The sequence below is a fragment of the Numenius arquata genome, chromosome 11, assembly GCF_964106895.1.
Source record: "Numenius arquata chromosome 11, bNumArq3.hap1.1, whole genome shotgun sequence".
Lineage (NCBI taxonomy): Eukaryota > Metazoa > Chordata > Aves > Charadriiformes > Scolopacidae > Numenius > Numenius arquata.
In genome coordinates, this window is record NC_133586.1 from 33,332,490 (window position 1) to 33,350,425 (window position 17,936).

General features: G+C 40.1%; 1 protein-coding gene across 1 annotated transcript; it reads left to right on the plus strand.

The window, feature by feature from the left end:
* The first annotated feature begins 1,131 nt into the window (after positions 1-1,131).
* Positions 1,132-8,333, plus strand: IL12B (interleukin 12B). The gene is made up of 6 exons (XM_074156457.1): positions 1,132-1,213; positions 3,154-3,435; positions 4,585-4,702; positions 5,692-5,885; positions 6,708-6,853; positions 8,208-8,333. The coding sequence occupies exons 1-6, from the start codon at positions 1,132-1,134 to the stop codon at positions 8,331-8,333; spliced, it is 948 nt and encodes a 315-aa protein (XP_074012558.1).
* Positions 8,334-17,936: the final 9,603 nt, after the last annotated feature.

Consider the following 17,936-nt stretch of genomic DNA (forward strand, 5'->3'; position numbering starts at 1 on the left):
GAGGACTACTCCCCTTTCACTGAAGAAGACTGGTTTGGGAGGAAAAAAAACCCAAACCACTTAATTTTGTGTTTTTCATGTTCATTCAGACTCCCACTGCAGTCAGAATAGACTTTGAAAGATATGTTCACCAATCTCTTTTTCTAAGTCGTACTCCTATTCATTTGGTTTCATCTCCAGCTGAAAAAGCTCTGAAAATGTATCTAAATAACAGTCACTAAAGTTTTTTACACACTCGGTAGTTACTATAATATTCGGCAAATATGTTTTGTGTTTCATGAAGAGCTCTAGCTTTATTTTGAATTCGGGACAAATATATATTTATTTATTTTATATACAGCTCTATACTTACATATTCTTAAGTGAGATATATGTATATGTCTCAAGTGAACACAGCAACAATGATATACATATCCAGCCATTTCTGCAAACATAGCTGCGGGACTGAATCAAGTAGGAATTTTGCCTGAAATTGCTTGCAAAATTAATTAGACTATGCAACCTTGGGTGGATAGTGGAACTAGTACCAGATAGGCAAGCATCAGTATTGGCACCAGCTCTACACTGCATTATTGACACTGCTGTCAGGCGTTCTCACAGAGGTGGTGAAGACTATAGTCCAGCAAAACACTGCAGCAGCTCCTTCCTTTTATTCACAATCCTTTGTTTTAATAGGACTATTGACATGCTTAAACCAAGGAATATACTTATAAGCTTTGTGTGACTGGAATTTAATGTCCATTGATCCTTTAGTCCAATGCCTTGTTCGTGCAACTAAGCCTCACTGGCATCAGCAGGACTTTTCTTGCACAAGGAATATTTAACTGAGGGACCTGGGAATGCTTCTGAGCTCCTGACCACGTAAGACCTATGCACACAATAAGTTCCGTGATTTCTTCTCTAAACTGGTTTGTGGTGTGAAGAACAAGAGGATCAAAATCTTGGCTTAAGCTCCAGTACAAACCTGATATTAAATTTTTTTGTAGTCTATGAGTTCTCGGAGTGGGAGAATGTTTCTTACTTCACTGGAACTGACTCTGTCTTCTATTGTCCTGTCCAGCACTGAGCTTGATTTCAGTACACACTTAGCAATCCTCAATGAAGTTTAGTAATTTATTTTTTTCCCTACAGATGTCTCACCTACTATTTGCCTTACTTTCATTATTTTCCTTTGCTGCCCTTCTGGAAGCACAGTGGAAACTGAGGGAAAATGGTAAGCAGTCTTCATCTACTGAGACCTACAGCTGACTGGAGGACACGAGGATATTTCAGAATTATACCTGTGTCCACGAGCACAGAATTTGTTAACTATAGTATCTTAGGCCAAGGATCTTCCTATTTGTTTGTGAGTAACTAGCCAACTAATTGGTATTAATGGAAGAAATATTTAAAAGTCCTAAAATGTTGTACAACAGCCATTCTGAATATTTGCACTAGAAACTTTCTTATTTCCTATTCTCCATTCTCTTGTTTCAGTTATGCAGTCTGGAAGCAGAGACAGTATCTTGTGACTTAGGTAACAGCCCACAAACAAACAAGTGAAGAATTAATTGCCGAAAAGAACATTTCACAGTAAAACCTAAAACTTAGAAATAGTTTATGCAACTTTTCTGGTGAATAGCTTAAATGTAAATACATTCGTAAAAATAGAGGGTCGGTAATAGACAAACGTTTTCAATAACTTACCAGAAAATTGGGCTAAATTCAGGTAATCAAATTTGCTGTTCTTATTCACCCAGTGTAGCTCCACAGTCCAGGCTGTCTTCAGAGCAATTACCCAAAAAGAAGGACCCTAATGAACATGAGAAAAGTATTCTCAATTTGATTGTGTTTTATTTGTATAAAGTAATTCAATTACTTGTCCCCATATCTTTACATTAAAAAATGATTTATCCTGTGGGTTCCCTGGGCAATACCATGGTGCTGAAAACTGCAAATATGTTTGTCAGTATTAAGAATAATCTTTGTGTTTGAAGTCTGTAAGGCTTACCTTGCCTGAACTTCAAATTTCCATGAGCAGTTTGATAAGCTTCCTAGCTTCCTGAAGTCGCGTGTTTTCTGCCATTTTAGATTGAGTGTTTGACATCTATTTCTTGGTGTTTCTTCTTTGTAGTAAAGGTCTCATTCTGGTAGTGAAATGCTCTGGTGAAAAGGTCTTTGAGCTCACTGGAACTCTGATTTCCTGAGCTGAGTGCCTGCTGTGGTGTTGGCACACTAAGAAACAAATTTTTGCCACTTCTTGCATGTAGAAGAGTCTCTGAGGGCACTGAACATGGCTGGGGAGCCTGTGTGTCAGTATTATATCTGAGCAATGACTGTTGAATTTGAGAACTATTGCCACACAGAAGTGTAGGTGAAGGTCTTCAGCCAACCACAGCAAAGAGACAAGAGAAGATAATGCCTTTTTAATGGAATTGTTCCAAGTTATTTTGTTGTGTGGTGTGTCTTCTAATTTGGAAAGACCAGCAGGGCACTTCAGAGTTATGAGATGGCATTTAGAAGAGTACACCTCCCTGTTGCAGTCCACTTAGCTCTGCTGTAGCTCAGCGATCTCCCATCTCCTAGTAATTGCTCCACTGGACCAGGGTGATGGGAGTACAGATTGTCCCCTGCAGAAAATGGAAAACAGCATCAGCTACGGGCAAATACAAACCACTTACCCAGAGCTCCTGACCTTCCCATTGTTCACTCACAGGCCTTTGATGCTGAAGAAGCCACAGTGTCACAGCTTTGCACCACAGCAAAGCGCCATTGTACAGACTGGTTTTATGTGCCATTCTGTGAGCAAAGGCCACAGGCCACGTGCAGTGGGGTCAGTGTGTCCTGGCATCCTCACCTTTAAAACAAAGGTACCTACTTACTTCCCGTGGTTATGAACCACTGTGAGATTCTCTGGGAACACGGAAAAAAAAATCACTTCTTCCACTAAAACGTCATCCCTATTGATCAACAGGTTCTAGATACACTATAAATTTCTAAGTAGAGCCTTTTCTTGTAGAAAAGATTTCCAAGTGATGGTAAGGCCTTGGGCAAGAGAACCAGAGATTTGGTAGCAGTTTTCCTGGAGAGTGGAGCTGAAGAAAAGGGCTCAGTTCAATCTTCACACTGTTAAGTACACATAGCTGCTAACATGTCTTTCTCTGCAATGTCCAGTGTACGTCATAGAATCAGAGTGGAATGATGAGACACCGGCTAAAAGAGTGGAGCTCACCTGTAACACACCTGATGAAGCACTGCCAGTTTACTGGAAAAAGGGCACCGAACTGAAAGGAACTGGAAAGACTCTGATTGCTGAAGTGAAAGAGTTCCCAGATGCCGGCAACTACACCTGTCTGACAGCTAATACCCATGAAATTGTCAGCTATAATTTCTTCCTCATAACTAAAATAGACTCCAATGGGCAGATGATAAGGTCAATTCTGAAAAGTTTTAAAGGTATGGTCATAAGATGATGTGATGCATCTTGCTTAGCTTTGTGCATTGGAGCTTTGTGAGGACGAGAAGGTCCTTCACCTCAGGAGACCTGCGTAAGAAATAACCACTTTAAAAAGGATCCTCTTCAAATGCTTTACTGATTACTTTTGTGGGTCTGTTTATGGTGCAGCTGATGAGCAGCATAGGAATCAGTTGCCATGGGATTAATTTAGGATTCTCTAGACCTATAGGATGCAGTGATGGCAGGAATGATTAGATACAGGATAATATCAATACCACACCCCTGCTTTTCTGGTGGGGGAGCAATTGACTTGCTTTGCTTCCATCTCACAGAGCCAGCATTCAGGAGAGGGTTTGCAAAACCAGGGCTACATGATTTGACAGAACCAGGGACTGACCTAGATTTTAAGTGCTGTCTTTTGGGCTTCTCCATTCACAATTAACCACTGGGACAAGCCTGTGATGTTCTGCATTTTCTGCATGAACCTCACTCATCTATCTCTCATATTGCAGTCTCTCACTGTAGTGCCAGGAACTTATGAATTTCTAAGGCTTTTTCCCTGGCTCCTGGACCCACCTATCCAATGCTGTAGGCCGGTCTGTCCATCGGCTACATCCAGGGTATGTTACAGAGTTGTTGAGAGTCTGCAGTGCTGGGCATCAGAAACAAAACATGCGCCCATACTGAGGCCTCATTCACTTCTCACACTGGAGACATTCTCATCAGGTGCCCCAATGTGTGAAGACATGAGATTATCCACTGTGTGCACTCTCATGCGCAGGGAAACAAACACAGAGGTTTGCCAATGGATAGCTGCAATGTTTCTTTGTGAAAGGAACAATGGATTTGTCTATATATACCTCTTACTGACAGCTATCTGCAGCAGCTTGGGTGTGCTCTAGCTCCTGTCAATAGCCGCGCAGATGTGGTTAAGTTGGTGCCATGTAAACCTGCCTTCAGCCACTAACTGTGGTTATACGGCTTTTTAACTTCAGGGGGCTGCCGCAGGGGCAGTATAAGAGTGTCTGCCTATGGACCCACCACCTGCCGAAGTAGATGGGAGTCAATTGAATTACTATTTTCTCTCTGCTTTGACTGTTTTGGCAAAAAAAGTCAATAAATCATGTTTTCTTTCTTTTTCCATGTAGAGCCAATAAGGACATTTTTAAAATGTGAAGCAAAGAACTACTCTGGAATTTTCACATGTTCATGGATGACAGAAAATGAGAGTCCAAATGTGAAGTTCACAATCAGAAGTCTAGAAGGGTAAGAGCTTGTACTTTCCTTAACAACCTCATAGTAAGGCCAGAAGAACCCTTTGTGTTACTCTGTGTAGGAGATCCTGGGTTTTAGGCTATTGAGGACATCTAGAAGGCAAGGAATACCGCTTCCAGGGACTAACTTAACTAATAAGGGCATGAAAATTGCTCAGAAATTAATAAAGACTTGAAAATGGAACAATCCACACTGGACTGTTACAGCTGCTACAGAACAGCAACAGAGTAACTTAAGCAATAGCAAAAAACATTCACGCAGGGGAGAGAGAGGAAGTTGAGCCAAAAGCAGAAACAATCATAGCACTGAGTCCCTTCGCAGCCAGTCCAGCGAAATTAAGGGAGTGGGAGGCTGCACCCACTGCAAAAGCCACATGTCCACTGACAAGTCTCTGTTGAGGAACGCTGCAGAAACCTGTGAGGGAAATATGTGAGGGGAACCTTGTGGGGATTTCCTACCTTCCACTACTCTTGGGGGTTTCTCCAAAACATGGAGTGCTTGAGCAAAGGTCACTTCAGTTTGTTAAAGAAGAAACAACTGCAAAGTGTTTTATTTTGCTGAATGCAAAAATAGAACCAGATAGTACTCTAGAGATGGCTTTTGTTATTTATTTCCCAGTGGATGCATTTTAACCTTCCCTTATTTGTTCCAGCAAGGTTTCGGAAAGGGCTAAGGAATAAAGTAAGATACCAGAGCTTGCCATGGGACAGTGGTAATAAGAAATGAGATATCCTGGCTGAGGTCTAAACACTAGTTCCTTCTGCTAAGGCAGGGGCACTTTTGTGTTTTTACAATAATACGTGTACAGCACTAAGAATGTAAGAACACCTGCTGAACTGTTTCTGAAACTGTAGAAGCGCAGCTCTAAAATGATACAGGCAACATTAAAACATTACCTTACCAACTACACGTTATCATTATGGCAACAAATTCTCAGAACAAACCAACATTTCCAGTACTTTTCTCTGTTCTGTATTCAGCTCTCAAGGAGACGTAACCTGCAGCAGCCCTGTAGCTCACACCGACAAATCAGTGACTGAATACACCGTCCAGTGCCAGAAAGAAAACTACTGTCCATTTGCTGAAGAGCACCAGCCAATTGAGATGTTCCTGGAGGTCATTGATGAGGTGGAATACGAGAACTACACTAGCAGCTTCTTCATCAGAGATATCAGTGAGTAGACCAGGAAACATGATTAATTCTTAGCTTTATTCTTGCTGCTGATAGTGGAACTAACAACGGTAGCTGATCAAACCAAGCTTGGGAATCCCTGCCCTATTCTACTGTAAATCTGTATCAAGCCCCCAGTTACTGGAACAGGGGAAAACAAATCATATCAGCAGTCTGGAAGAGGATGAGGAAGTGAAGAAGCAACATCTCCCTAGCTTGTGACCTCCAACCCTCTCACCCCCACATCTTCCAGAAGTTTCTGTAGCCTTCTCTATTAGATGGACATGTTTGGAAGGGGTATGTGGGAGAAGTCAGAGAATAACCAATAACCCAGCAGGCTCTTCTCTGAGAACTGCAGATTTAAATAGGTAATGGTCAACACTGTGTATGCTTCCCTTCTGATCCATTCTTACAGATGGGCACCCAGGGCAGGTTAACAGAAACTGACAGGAAATAAGAGGACCAGTTGTGACCATGATGCCACAGGAAAATGAAGCAGCATCATAAAGAAACAGATGTTTTGCTGAATACCCTAATGGTCAGCAAGGCTTAAAGATATTCGTCTGTCCAACAGAGCTCTCTGCAACCTCCCAGGCAAAAAAAAACCCACCCAAAACAGAAGGATCTTACCCAGAGAGACTCTGGGAGTGTGCATAATTTTCCATAAGAAGCATACAAAGCAGTTCTTACACATCGTGCCTACTCCTCTCTTAATCTCATGAAGGCTCCCAAAGCTGATACTTATAAATCTATCAACAGTAGTACACCAACATCTGATACTATGCTGCTAATGTGAATTAATTATTTCTATATTTTCTCTTGCAGTAAAACCTGACCCACCCCAATGTCAGTACGTGGCCACAAATGGAACAGTGACCTGGACATATCCCAGAACATGGAGCACACCAAAGTCCTACTTCCCTTTGACTTTCAGGGTCAAAGTTGAAAGTACAAAGAAACACAAAATCCAGGTAGAGATACAACATTTGAAACACAAAATTTTCTTGCTTGAAAAAAATAATAATATATAAAATAATATAAGCTTAGTATGCAAGAATCATGGACTAAAATAAAAAAATTTTTAAAAAAGGATGCTGATACCTAAATGTGGCAAGGTTCTGGCTTGGCAGAATAAGACCTCCTTCCCAGTCCTATTCCTATGAGCAGTAAGATCCAAGCAACACACTCTAGGGTGGATGCAACCCTGATGTAACTGGGGAGATGAAATCCTGCCCAGCATTGCATAGCTATGCTAGCGTGAGAAATGTATTTACTAATTCATTAGTAGGCTGTGTGGGTCCCAATGTGGGAAAATCCCAATTTCCAAATCAAGAAGTCTAGGATCTCTTGCACTGATTTCCTTGTATGTTGTTTGTACCTGGGGAGCTCAGACTTTATAGGTGAATTGGCAAATAAGGAATCAGTGACTCATTTGGTAGCATTTCTGTGGAGAGACTGGCGAAGGCTACAGTCTTTGCCACTCACTTTCCAGTTGCTAGTTAATTTGTTAACTGAACATTGCTACTCTGCATTACCTTTAAATCACAAACTGGTTTTGCTTCCTTTGCTAATGCTCATGGATGCACTAAAGGGTACACAACAGTAGTATTGTGATTTGCCCAGTTTGCCAAAGAAATAAACAGCAGAACTGGAAAGAAATACACAAACCAGTTGACTACAGTGTAGGTCCTTAGCTGCAGTGCTGTTCTTCCCGGGTCCAACAATCAGAAATCAAACAAATGTAATGATCATCCGTTTGTCGACTGATAAAACCAAAGACACTAGAGGATGTCTTTCGCTATGTGAAAAAAATAAGCAAGCCTGTACCAGCAGATGGGGCCATTCCCCTAGCGCTGACTCCTTGATTTAGCAGAGTTGTCTTGTGCAATCCATTAGGTAGAGAAACTGGCGAGTCTACTGAGCGCTTCTTGTATCAGCCACAAGTCCTCGCTGGAAATTTCAATGATACTGAAAAGCAGCAACTTCTGCCTTTTAGGGTTCCCGCTGTGGGAGAAAAAGAAAAAAGAGAAAAACCCCGACGAACAAATAACCCCTTTGTTTCAATGACTGTTTCAGTCTGGGGTTTGGATCACTTTACAACACCAACTTCAGTGGAAAGTGCGATTTTTAGTTTGTTTCTACTGAGGCTCAAGTTCTCATAAGTCCTCATGATTTTGGTATCCGTGGGTGAAGACTGGTGCCTGAAACAACAGACTAGCAGTGGGATTTTTGAGTTACTTGTGCTTGTTGCAGTCTCTCTGGTACTTTATTGTATGTTCTGCTTGACCTTTCCAATCCGTTGATGGAGCTGTGCCCTGTTCATAGGTCTATGATGCTGAGGAGCAGTCTATTCAGATTCCAATGACTGGCCCAAAAGACAAGATCTCTGTGCAGGCCAGGGATCGCTATTATAACTCAGCCTGGAGCGAGTGGTCTTCACGGTGCAGGTAAGGCTTAAAGAACTTTCTACTGGAGGAGCAGGGATGATTCCTTACTCAGGAGAGCAAGGAGTTTCTCGTGCTGCTTAAATACTCATTTATTTCACATTTCCTCATAACCGTTTTTGTATCCTGAACATTTTTTCATTAAATATCAGTAAGAGAATAAACATGTAAATGTATTGGGCTGTGTAAACAATGATTCTTTTAAAAAAAAAAAAAAAAATTGAAGAAATAATTAGAATCCATTTAAGTCAGAGAGGAAACAATGGATGTAGGTTCATGGACATAAGTAGGGTTCTACTTAACTGGGCAACTATAAAATATTCTTTAAGAAATATATGAGCTAGAGTACCCGTGCTGATTTTTATCCTTTCTGTTCATTGAGAGCTTATGAATCAATGCTGAGCATCCAAATACAGCAGACAATCCATGTACAGCCAAGTTTTACCAGTAAAATGAGAAAGGGAGTGAGAGAGAGAGAGAGAGAAAGGAGATTTTTGCTATTACAGAGAAAAGTTATTGGCAGCTTCTGCCAGTCCTAGGAATGGATGTTTTCTTACTCTGTGAATTGATTAGTGTTCTCTGACAGCTCTAAATTAGTCTCAGCCCAGCTTTCCAGGTCGGAACTGATTTTTAAATATGGAAACAGCTTCCTTCAGATCAACACCAAAAAGAATTATGCAGATTTTTTTATCTTCTTCCTCTCTTCTGTTTTGTAATGTTGGGTGTAGTTGCAAATCTCTCTGACCTCCAAGTTTCCCGAGTCACACTGTTGAAAAGTTGTAAACTTGTAGCCCAACTGAAACACTAGAAATGAAATCACACTGTTCTTTGGAGCCAGTCTGCATTGGTACAGGGACATGGATTATTTCCTAGTGGGAACTGAAGGAAATTTTCAAAAGGGCTGTAGCTGGAGAGGTGCCTCACTCTCATCAGTTGAAGCTGAATCCCTCATCTCCATCAGACACAGGAACTTCTGAGCTTTGCATTATCTGATCCCAAGTCCTCTAGAGAAATTGAGCGGTGGCATTTCACTAGATGGCTCAGACCAGCAAAGCTTCATTGAGAAATGGACTAAAAATCTAGTCTGAGAAAAATAAAGATAATTCTTACGTAAATTTGCTTTCTCTTATTTTACAGATAACCAGTAAGAGATTCTAGGCGAATGGCATGATGCTCCTAAAGAAAGCAAAGAATGAATTAGCACAAGAACATAAGCATAATGAGAAGAAAAATATGCGTTTGAGATTATTAAGAAGCCATACTGTATCTTTTTTTGTAATAGATTAATATGGTTCAGATTTTAGCAGCTCTTTTAAATACCCCCAATTTGAGTGACACCTTTAGCATACATCATGTTATATTAACATGTACAGTATTTTGATACATTGCTGTCAGCTATTATTGTAGGTTCTGCATGATATTGTATTGCATTTATTTATTTGCTTATTTATTTATTTATTTATTTATTAGTATTTATTAACTTGACCTGACTTGCAATGCCAGATGATGGCAATTGCTATTTAAACTTTTTCATGTAGTAATTTATTTGGAAAGTAACTTAATGAAAGAACTGGTTTAGTGTTCCATTATTGAACTGTTTTATTATTTATTTATTTATTTTTATTTATTTTGTTGAAATGTATCAGCATAGAAAGCCTTGGCTGCATGAGGCAGCTACATACCATGTATCAGGGCCATCCTCATTGTCCAATCTGATTGCAGATGTTTTAGTAAAAGAAGGAATTGCAGGTTCCGAGTCCTAGAAGTGTCAGCTGCTGCATTCTGGCAGCTCTCTGTGCTTACATCATGTTGATGCCCAGCTGGTGAACCCTGCAAATGGTTGTTGCATGAGAGATCAACCACTCTCAAAGCCCTACAGTTGCAGCTGGACGCCAGCTGCAGTGGGAGCAATGGGAGCGCTGGCACGGAGGCAGCTTTGAGGTGCTGTGGTTAAAAAATTCCTGTTGCCACCTCTCATGAACGTGAAAGGAAATGGGAGCCAATAGCGGAATATAACACCTCCTGAACACGACTCCCTCTCTTTCAGGCCTATGATCATTAGCGACCCTTCATTCAGTGACCCACTGCATCTCTTGCAGTGGAGTTTTCTGACAATAAAATCAATTCAGACCTGTCGTGCCACAGGCAAAACCACAGGGCACAACTAGTCAGGAATCTGCAACTGAAACCAAGGCAGCTTAAATTACTTAAAAATTTAAATAGTGTATCTGATATTTCAGAGAGCAATTGGTAACTGGTTTTATATATGGATGTTAAGCATCTAATTAGAGTTTTAGAATACAGATTTTTATAGTTAATTTTTAAATTATTTCCCTAGTATTGCAACATGTGCTAGGTGTCTTCACAGAACCTTAGGGAAAAACCCTCAAGTCCTGGTTCTGAACTGCTTACAGTGTAAGTCCCCGGGTCTGGAAAGAAGCAGAAGCATGTGTTGAACCCTGTACATTTTTGTCAAACCACCTAAGTCCTGACTTTCAAGAGGGCAAACTACATTGAAATATCTTTGAGGATTTAGGCCTTAATCCCTGATACAGGGTCACTGAAATTAAAGAATGACTTCCATTGTGACCATGCGTCCTTCTTTTCCAGTCTTAGAAATGGGTGGTGATTTAAGATATTTAAATATTGAAATGTGGGAAGTATCTGATATTTCAGAAAACTGTTGATAATCTAGCTATAAGTGCTGTTAGTATTTATTAATATTAAGTGTACACATTTTTGCTATAAATGCAATTTACTGTACTTGTTTTACAAAGGAGCTAATAATAAATATGTCTGGAAAAAGGAAATTTTGTCTACTTGTGATCTTTTAAGAAGAATGGTTAATATCACTCTTTACTTTCCTACCAGAATATTATATGATACTTCTGAGGCAATGTTTGTAGGGAGAAGTAATATTACTGATTAATGCTACCAAATTTGTGGCCTGTAAAACTGTACAGGAAACACAGAAAAGTGATGTCTGTTAGTCAGCAATCTCTTCTAAATCCTCTTCTGCAGGCTAAGAAGTTAGTGTTTCTTTTGAAGTCTTAAGAGTACATTGAAGTTCACTGGCCTTTGTGGTCAGGTTTGCAACTGAAACCAGGCTGACATCTATCTTGAGGTCTTTGAGGTTTCTCTCTAACATTGTTGGTACAGTGTTCAGGACTAGTAGGACCTTCCTGTTCTTCAGATATTTGGGTGGAAACCTTGGCACCATTGAAACCAATCATTGAAACCTCTCATTAACTTTGATTCAGCCTCGTTTTCACTCTCAGAAATACTGAGACTAAATTTACAAGTATCCTGACAAAGACTATATTGATCTATTAGCTTTAGAGGAATATGTCTTTCTGTGCCATGATTCCATAAGGTGAGTTAAACCTCCCTACAGGAAGCTTTCCTGGCATAGATCATGAGGTAATGAGGAGCCAGTAGCGAGTAAAGTCATCACCTAAGATTCTTCCGAAAAATAACAAAGCACAGTTTGATAATGCCCCTTTTTTTCTGAAGAAATCAAGTTGATTGTAAGATGGCTACTCTCTAAGACATAAAGTTGGCGTCAGTCCTTGATTATGCATTTCCTGGGCCTTATATGGATCCAATGCCTCTCAATATCTGCTCTAGAAATTGTCAGACAGTCTTCCATCTCTGAGGAACTCTCTTGATTTTACCAAAAGGTATTAATAACACAGCACAAATATTCACTAGGGTGGCTCCATACAGTGGAGATCCTTTCCTAACATACTCCATCCAGTCAAGAAAATAATAGTTGATGTGTCAGTTAATCCCTGCACTTCTCTTTCTTAATTCCTCTCCTTGATGCACCGCAAATAATCTGGAAACCTTCTTATAAATGTCACAATGTATAGACTCAATCAAGCTGCACAATGTACAAAACTGCCCCTAAAAAAAAGTTGGATTGCAAAATCAAAGCTTCTGAAATAAAATAATGATAGAACTAAGTTTATTCCTGAGGTTCTGATGGCATGACAGTCATTAATCATATAGTCACGTAACAGGTCTTCTACTGGTCCCCTGTCTTACTCATTGACCCACCATTCTCTGGGAAGGGGCAGATCCTCCAGCTTTCTATTCACACGCATCACTCAGCTTGTGGCTTTAGCTTTTGCCGACCACACCTCCCTAAATCTGCACTGAACAGAGACTGACTAATTCCCTCCAGGGCTTTTTGTGGGTGCTCCTCATCCTAAAGAATGCTTTACAAATAGTTGGTGTATTAATGAGGCACTAATAGGTTGCAGAGGGAACTTGCTATCCTCTAAGTGCTTCAGCTATTAGAGCTGGGTAAGCAGGCACTTGCTAACAGCAAAAGGAAAAAAAATGCTTAATTAGGGGTTCTGTGAGAGAATATGTATTAGATTTCAGGTCCAAATGCTTCATATCCACCCCTCCTTCCATGTTGACCTTCATCTTCTCACAACTTCTTCGTAAGTATTTTTAATAGAGGCAAACCCAATGTACATTCTCTAACCTTGTTCTGAGACATGAAAAAAAAATAAGAAACCTTTCATCAAATATTTCAGTTTGACTGACTTCAGTGTGACAGAACTTCAAAGTGCTAAACACCTGGAAATTACATCTTAAAATACAAAATAGAAGGCAATTTAAAGTCCTATTCAGTGCTCACTGTGCAATTCATTCACTGCTAAGTGCTAAGCTGTTAATGCCTGTTTTGCAGATATCTGTGAAGTAATTCAGAAACATCAATAGTATGACACTAAGTAACTCAAAGGATTCACAATCTAGTTGCAGGATAGTAGGTGTCACAGCCTTGTCATTTAGCTTAGAGAGATCAGAAGATACAAAGAAAAATAATAGAGAGCAGCTTCAGCCTCTGCAGAGAGTCATTGGTGTTGGTGGGTTTTTTTACTTTCTAAAATAAGCTATGCAACCTTCAGCTAGGATCTGTCCCAGCTTGATACCTGCAATTCTAAAGAAAGGCTCTTTTGATCTTCCTTAAGGTGTGGAAAATTGGAAACTCACCTTCCTTCAGGCAAACACCCAAATATTTTGGCACAGTTTGATGCCTTAAGAAATACGTCACTTGGTTCTCAAATCTATCATTGAGCAAGACTTTAAAAGTCTGATGTGTTAATTGCACATGGGTGGGCAACCCTAACCACCCCCACACAATAAAATTGATGGAGTCTGTGCGCTGGGTTCCAAATAAACACACACTGGAATCACTAAGTGGTCTGAATTCCCACTTGTGACCATATCAATATCCGCCTTGGCTTGTACATTCTTTCCAGGTGTCTGAGAATATGTTCTTTAGCTATTCCATGTGCCATTTTTTCAGCACTGTTGATGTCCTCAATGTGAGAAACTCCATCATATGAATGGGAACAAGCTACTGCGCACCAATGCTTTCTGAAATGCAGCCAGAGAGCATCTTCCCATGCAGAATAAAGCAGGCACTTAACAAATGACGTGTTGCAGCAGCATATTTGGGATCACATTTGTGCTCCATTCAGGGCTCCAAAAATAAAAGCAACGTATCAATAATTGTGACAAATGTTCTCACTCTCAGAAAAATATGCACTAATATTTTATCAGATGTAACAGGTCCATTGAAGTGAATAAGTATTTGTTCACCAAGTAATTGCTTTTTCTTCTTCAAAATAACAACTCGGAGAGGGAAGATGTCAGGAAAAGACAAGATACAATGACAAAAGTAGGAAACTATCAGAGGCCCACAATTAACATACATGTATTAAAACAGTACTTCCCAGCTCAGTGGAAACCAATACGAGTTTGCTGATGAGGCCAAAATTTCACTCATCATTTTTCAATCCAAAGAGTATTTACCATAAATTTCAGAATTAGTTTTAGGAATGGTAAAGAGGCCTTACTTAACCAACTCTGGGAAGCAGCTATTACTAAACAGATCTGAACACTTGTTTTCCAAGAAACAACTTTTTTTTTTCAAGTAGCTAAAATCAATCCAATGTGCTGCTGTATTGTCTGTTTGTCAAATCCAGAAATGTTAACTCATAAAGACAAATATAATATGCCACAAAATCCCTAAACAGCTGACTGCCAGCAACAGTTGACATCCACCTATGAGAATCACAGAATCAGTTCAGGGTGGAATGGACCACTGGAGGTCACCTGGTTCCCCACATCCTCACCCTACCACCAGACCGTGGCCAGTTTAGAAGACATTATTTTTTTAATATGTCCAAGGATGGAGTTTCCATAATCTCTCTGGGCAACCTCTTCCAACGCTTGACTACTCTCATTGTGAAATTGGTTTTCCTCACATCTAATTGGAATTTCTCTTGCTGCAATTTGCATTATTCTCTCTCTTCCTTTCACTGTGCACCTCCAAGAAGAGTCTGGCTCTTGTCTTCTCTGTATGCCCCTATAAAGTAGCTGAAGACAACAATGAGACTTTGCCTTCTTTCCTAGTATGACGTGCTCTGAACATCTTGGTGGTCCTTCACTGGATTTGCTCCAGTATTTCAGTATGTGTCTTGTGCTGGGGAGCCCAGAACTGTACACAGAAGCCAGATGCAGCCTCTTAAGTGCTGAACAGAGGAAAACAATGATTTTTTTTTACTTGATAATTACATTCTTACTGATACAGCCCACTACGCAGAGTTGGACTTGTTCACGATTGGGTCAAACCATTGACTCATGGTCAACTTGTCCACCATGAGAAGCTCTACCGTCCTCTCAATCTGCCACTGAATGCTCTTGAAGACAGCACTCTAACCTAGATGAACCTTTGGCCTACCTGAGGATGACAGGTCTCAGGTTGTCAGACCAGCTCCGTATGAAGACTACCAGGGCAAACAACAAGCCTCTGCAAGTCTGGACAGAAAGATGCCTCAGATTAAGCATTTTTTCAGACAAACAGTGACTATTTTCTCCAGTTGGCTAATGTGAATTCTGCTCATTCTTGAAATTAGGCATATAGATACCGAGATATTTCAGCATCCTTTTAAACCGGAGTTGCAATAAATGCTTTGTGGCATTACTTTTTACCAAATTTCATTTTGAGATTTTGCATATGAATATTACCCCACTGCAGAAAGTGAAATAGACTGTTGTTTTCTGCATATGGCACTTTTCTTCTCAAGACAGCTTTGATATTTCAAAACGCAAAAATCTCCAGAACTTCAGGAGACCCACTACTGTGCCCTATTCATAGTGAGCTGCTATTCGCACACCCTACAATATGTCACATCGCATCAGAACTGTATCCTTCCTATCTTAGTTGTCTGGGAAAGCCCTACAAAGCTTAAAGTCCACTGCTCAAAAATAATCTTAATTTGATTCAAAACCCCTAATTGAAACTCCTAAACATAATCAGAAAGAAAACATTCACACCATAGTTTTCCTGCTATGGAGCACAGAATAAGCATCAAGAATCCTTTCAATAGCAAGATTAATTTTCAAACGCTAAGAAAAATCTGATGCAAAATCTGCCTCCTTCATTAGCCCCCTCCCACCTTCAAACGCCCCTTTTTCCTTTCGATGCTAGTCCTCAGAAGATTTTCCAACATCAACTCAGAAGACTGCAAAGAGATGTTTATATTCTTCTGCTAGAGGGATGGGATGGATACTGAGGTTGCATCAGATAGTACAATCTGTGGCACCATATTACGCAAGACAGTGTAACCAAGTGACAGATTTCCTCATACCAGTGTCAAGGTACCTGCGTGTTGTGTCAAGCTGCAGTTTTATAGTTTCAAGATATCTTCAAGAATCTTGTTTGCTCAAAGCTATTCAGACTAGGAGTACCTTCTGGGTCGTTTTGGGTTTTGCTCTTATTGACTAATGTTGGTAATTGTCCACCAACCAACGAACATATCCTGAATATTCTCTATGAGTTTATACATGCTCAATGCCGGGTTCTTCAGAAAAGTTTTGAACTTTCCAGAATGAAAATTTCACTGATTCCACAGCAGCAGAATCCAGACCAACCCCAATTTAAATCATAGACAGTCTTTTATGATTTCCACCTTACAGGAATATGCATGGATGTCCAAGTTAGCACCAAAGAAAAATTTAAAATGAAATCACTAAAGTAAGGGCATTTAAAAAAAAAATAAATCTACAGGCCTCCACCTCAAACCAGATCTTTAACTATCCTGGAACTGGAACTTGATGGCCTCTATTTTTTTTTTTTTTTTGTCCCATTACGGGATGAGAAATTAACCATTTATTCATTACCTACATTCTTTAAACACAAGATGATCCATATCCCTCATTTCCACATGAGCTAGTGAAGCCCAAGGTCTACTTGACCCATTACAACCTTTTCTGTAAGAATTTCAGTCCCTCTGTCTTAGTGAAATTACCATATATGACCCTAACTCCTGCATTGGGAAAAAGCCCCAGGCTATCTTGCAAGGTCATCACTGAAATACTGTGAATTGCAATAGTGCACAGGGATCTTTTATACTGAGACAATTTGCACATCTAATACACTACTGTAGTGATTGCAAATCACTAAAGACAAGGATATTCTGGAAGGGTGGGTTCAAACTGAACTATAGGCTCAAAACTCCACATTACTTTGAACTTCATGATAATTAAGACTCAGATCTGAGTTTCCTATCGAGACTGTACATCTGGTCTGTATTATAAAAATCAGAAAATTATGCCTATTGGTTAAGTCACTAACACACTGCTATGTCGGATTTGTTTAAAGAATCCCACATGATATGACACCTATTGAGCTGGAAATAGCAACAAAGAAGAAGATGGGCAGGCAGAGGATCTTCTCCATATCTCCATGACAGCAAACTAGGCAGTAACTCAGGAGGATGCACAATGGCTGAGAACTGATCACTTCTCTTTGCTAGGCAGTGCAATGCGGTATCTTTGCACCTCATGTCACAAAGCATTGTATCTGATCTCTGAACTGGTCAAAGGTACCTTTAAAGGTAGAAGAATGCTGAAAAGACTGGGGGATCTTCTGGGCTGTGTGTGAAGGTGGGGATATTCACATGAAACATAGACTTTTCCAAGCAGCAACTACAATCACAGAGCAGTCTGAAGGAGCTCAGTGCATGGCCATACTCACCAGCATCTCCTCTATCCACAGCTAGTGACAAGGGTCTCCAGAATTTCAAGAGAATAGGAATTAAGCATTTCAGCTCTACTGGTATGAATCTTTTGGAACGCACCCAGTAAGAATTATTTTTTTTCCGTGGGAATTATGTTCATCTCTAAGGGTCAATATGGCAATAACAGAACAGCAATAAGTAACCACCTTACTGAGTCACTCCCTGAACTCGCTAATGGATATGGAACAGTTAATTAGGCAAGGGGATTAGAAAAGTACAATACATCTCCTTTATCAACACAATCCATGCTGTGACACTCATCTTTGCCCTGCACGTATGACCTTGATGTTGTACAGAAGACATTCTTATTGACACTACCCATGGGCAACACCTTCTTCTAATTACCTTCTTTACAAGGGGATTTCATCATCAGGGCGCCTGCTCTTTGTGTGTGCGTATATATATATATATACATCTCTGCTCTCACAGATACATGAATACACATTTAAGCTAAGTGTACCGGAATACTTAGAGGACAGATTGGCTGTGAAACAGGTCAAGAACCC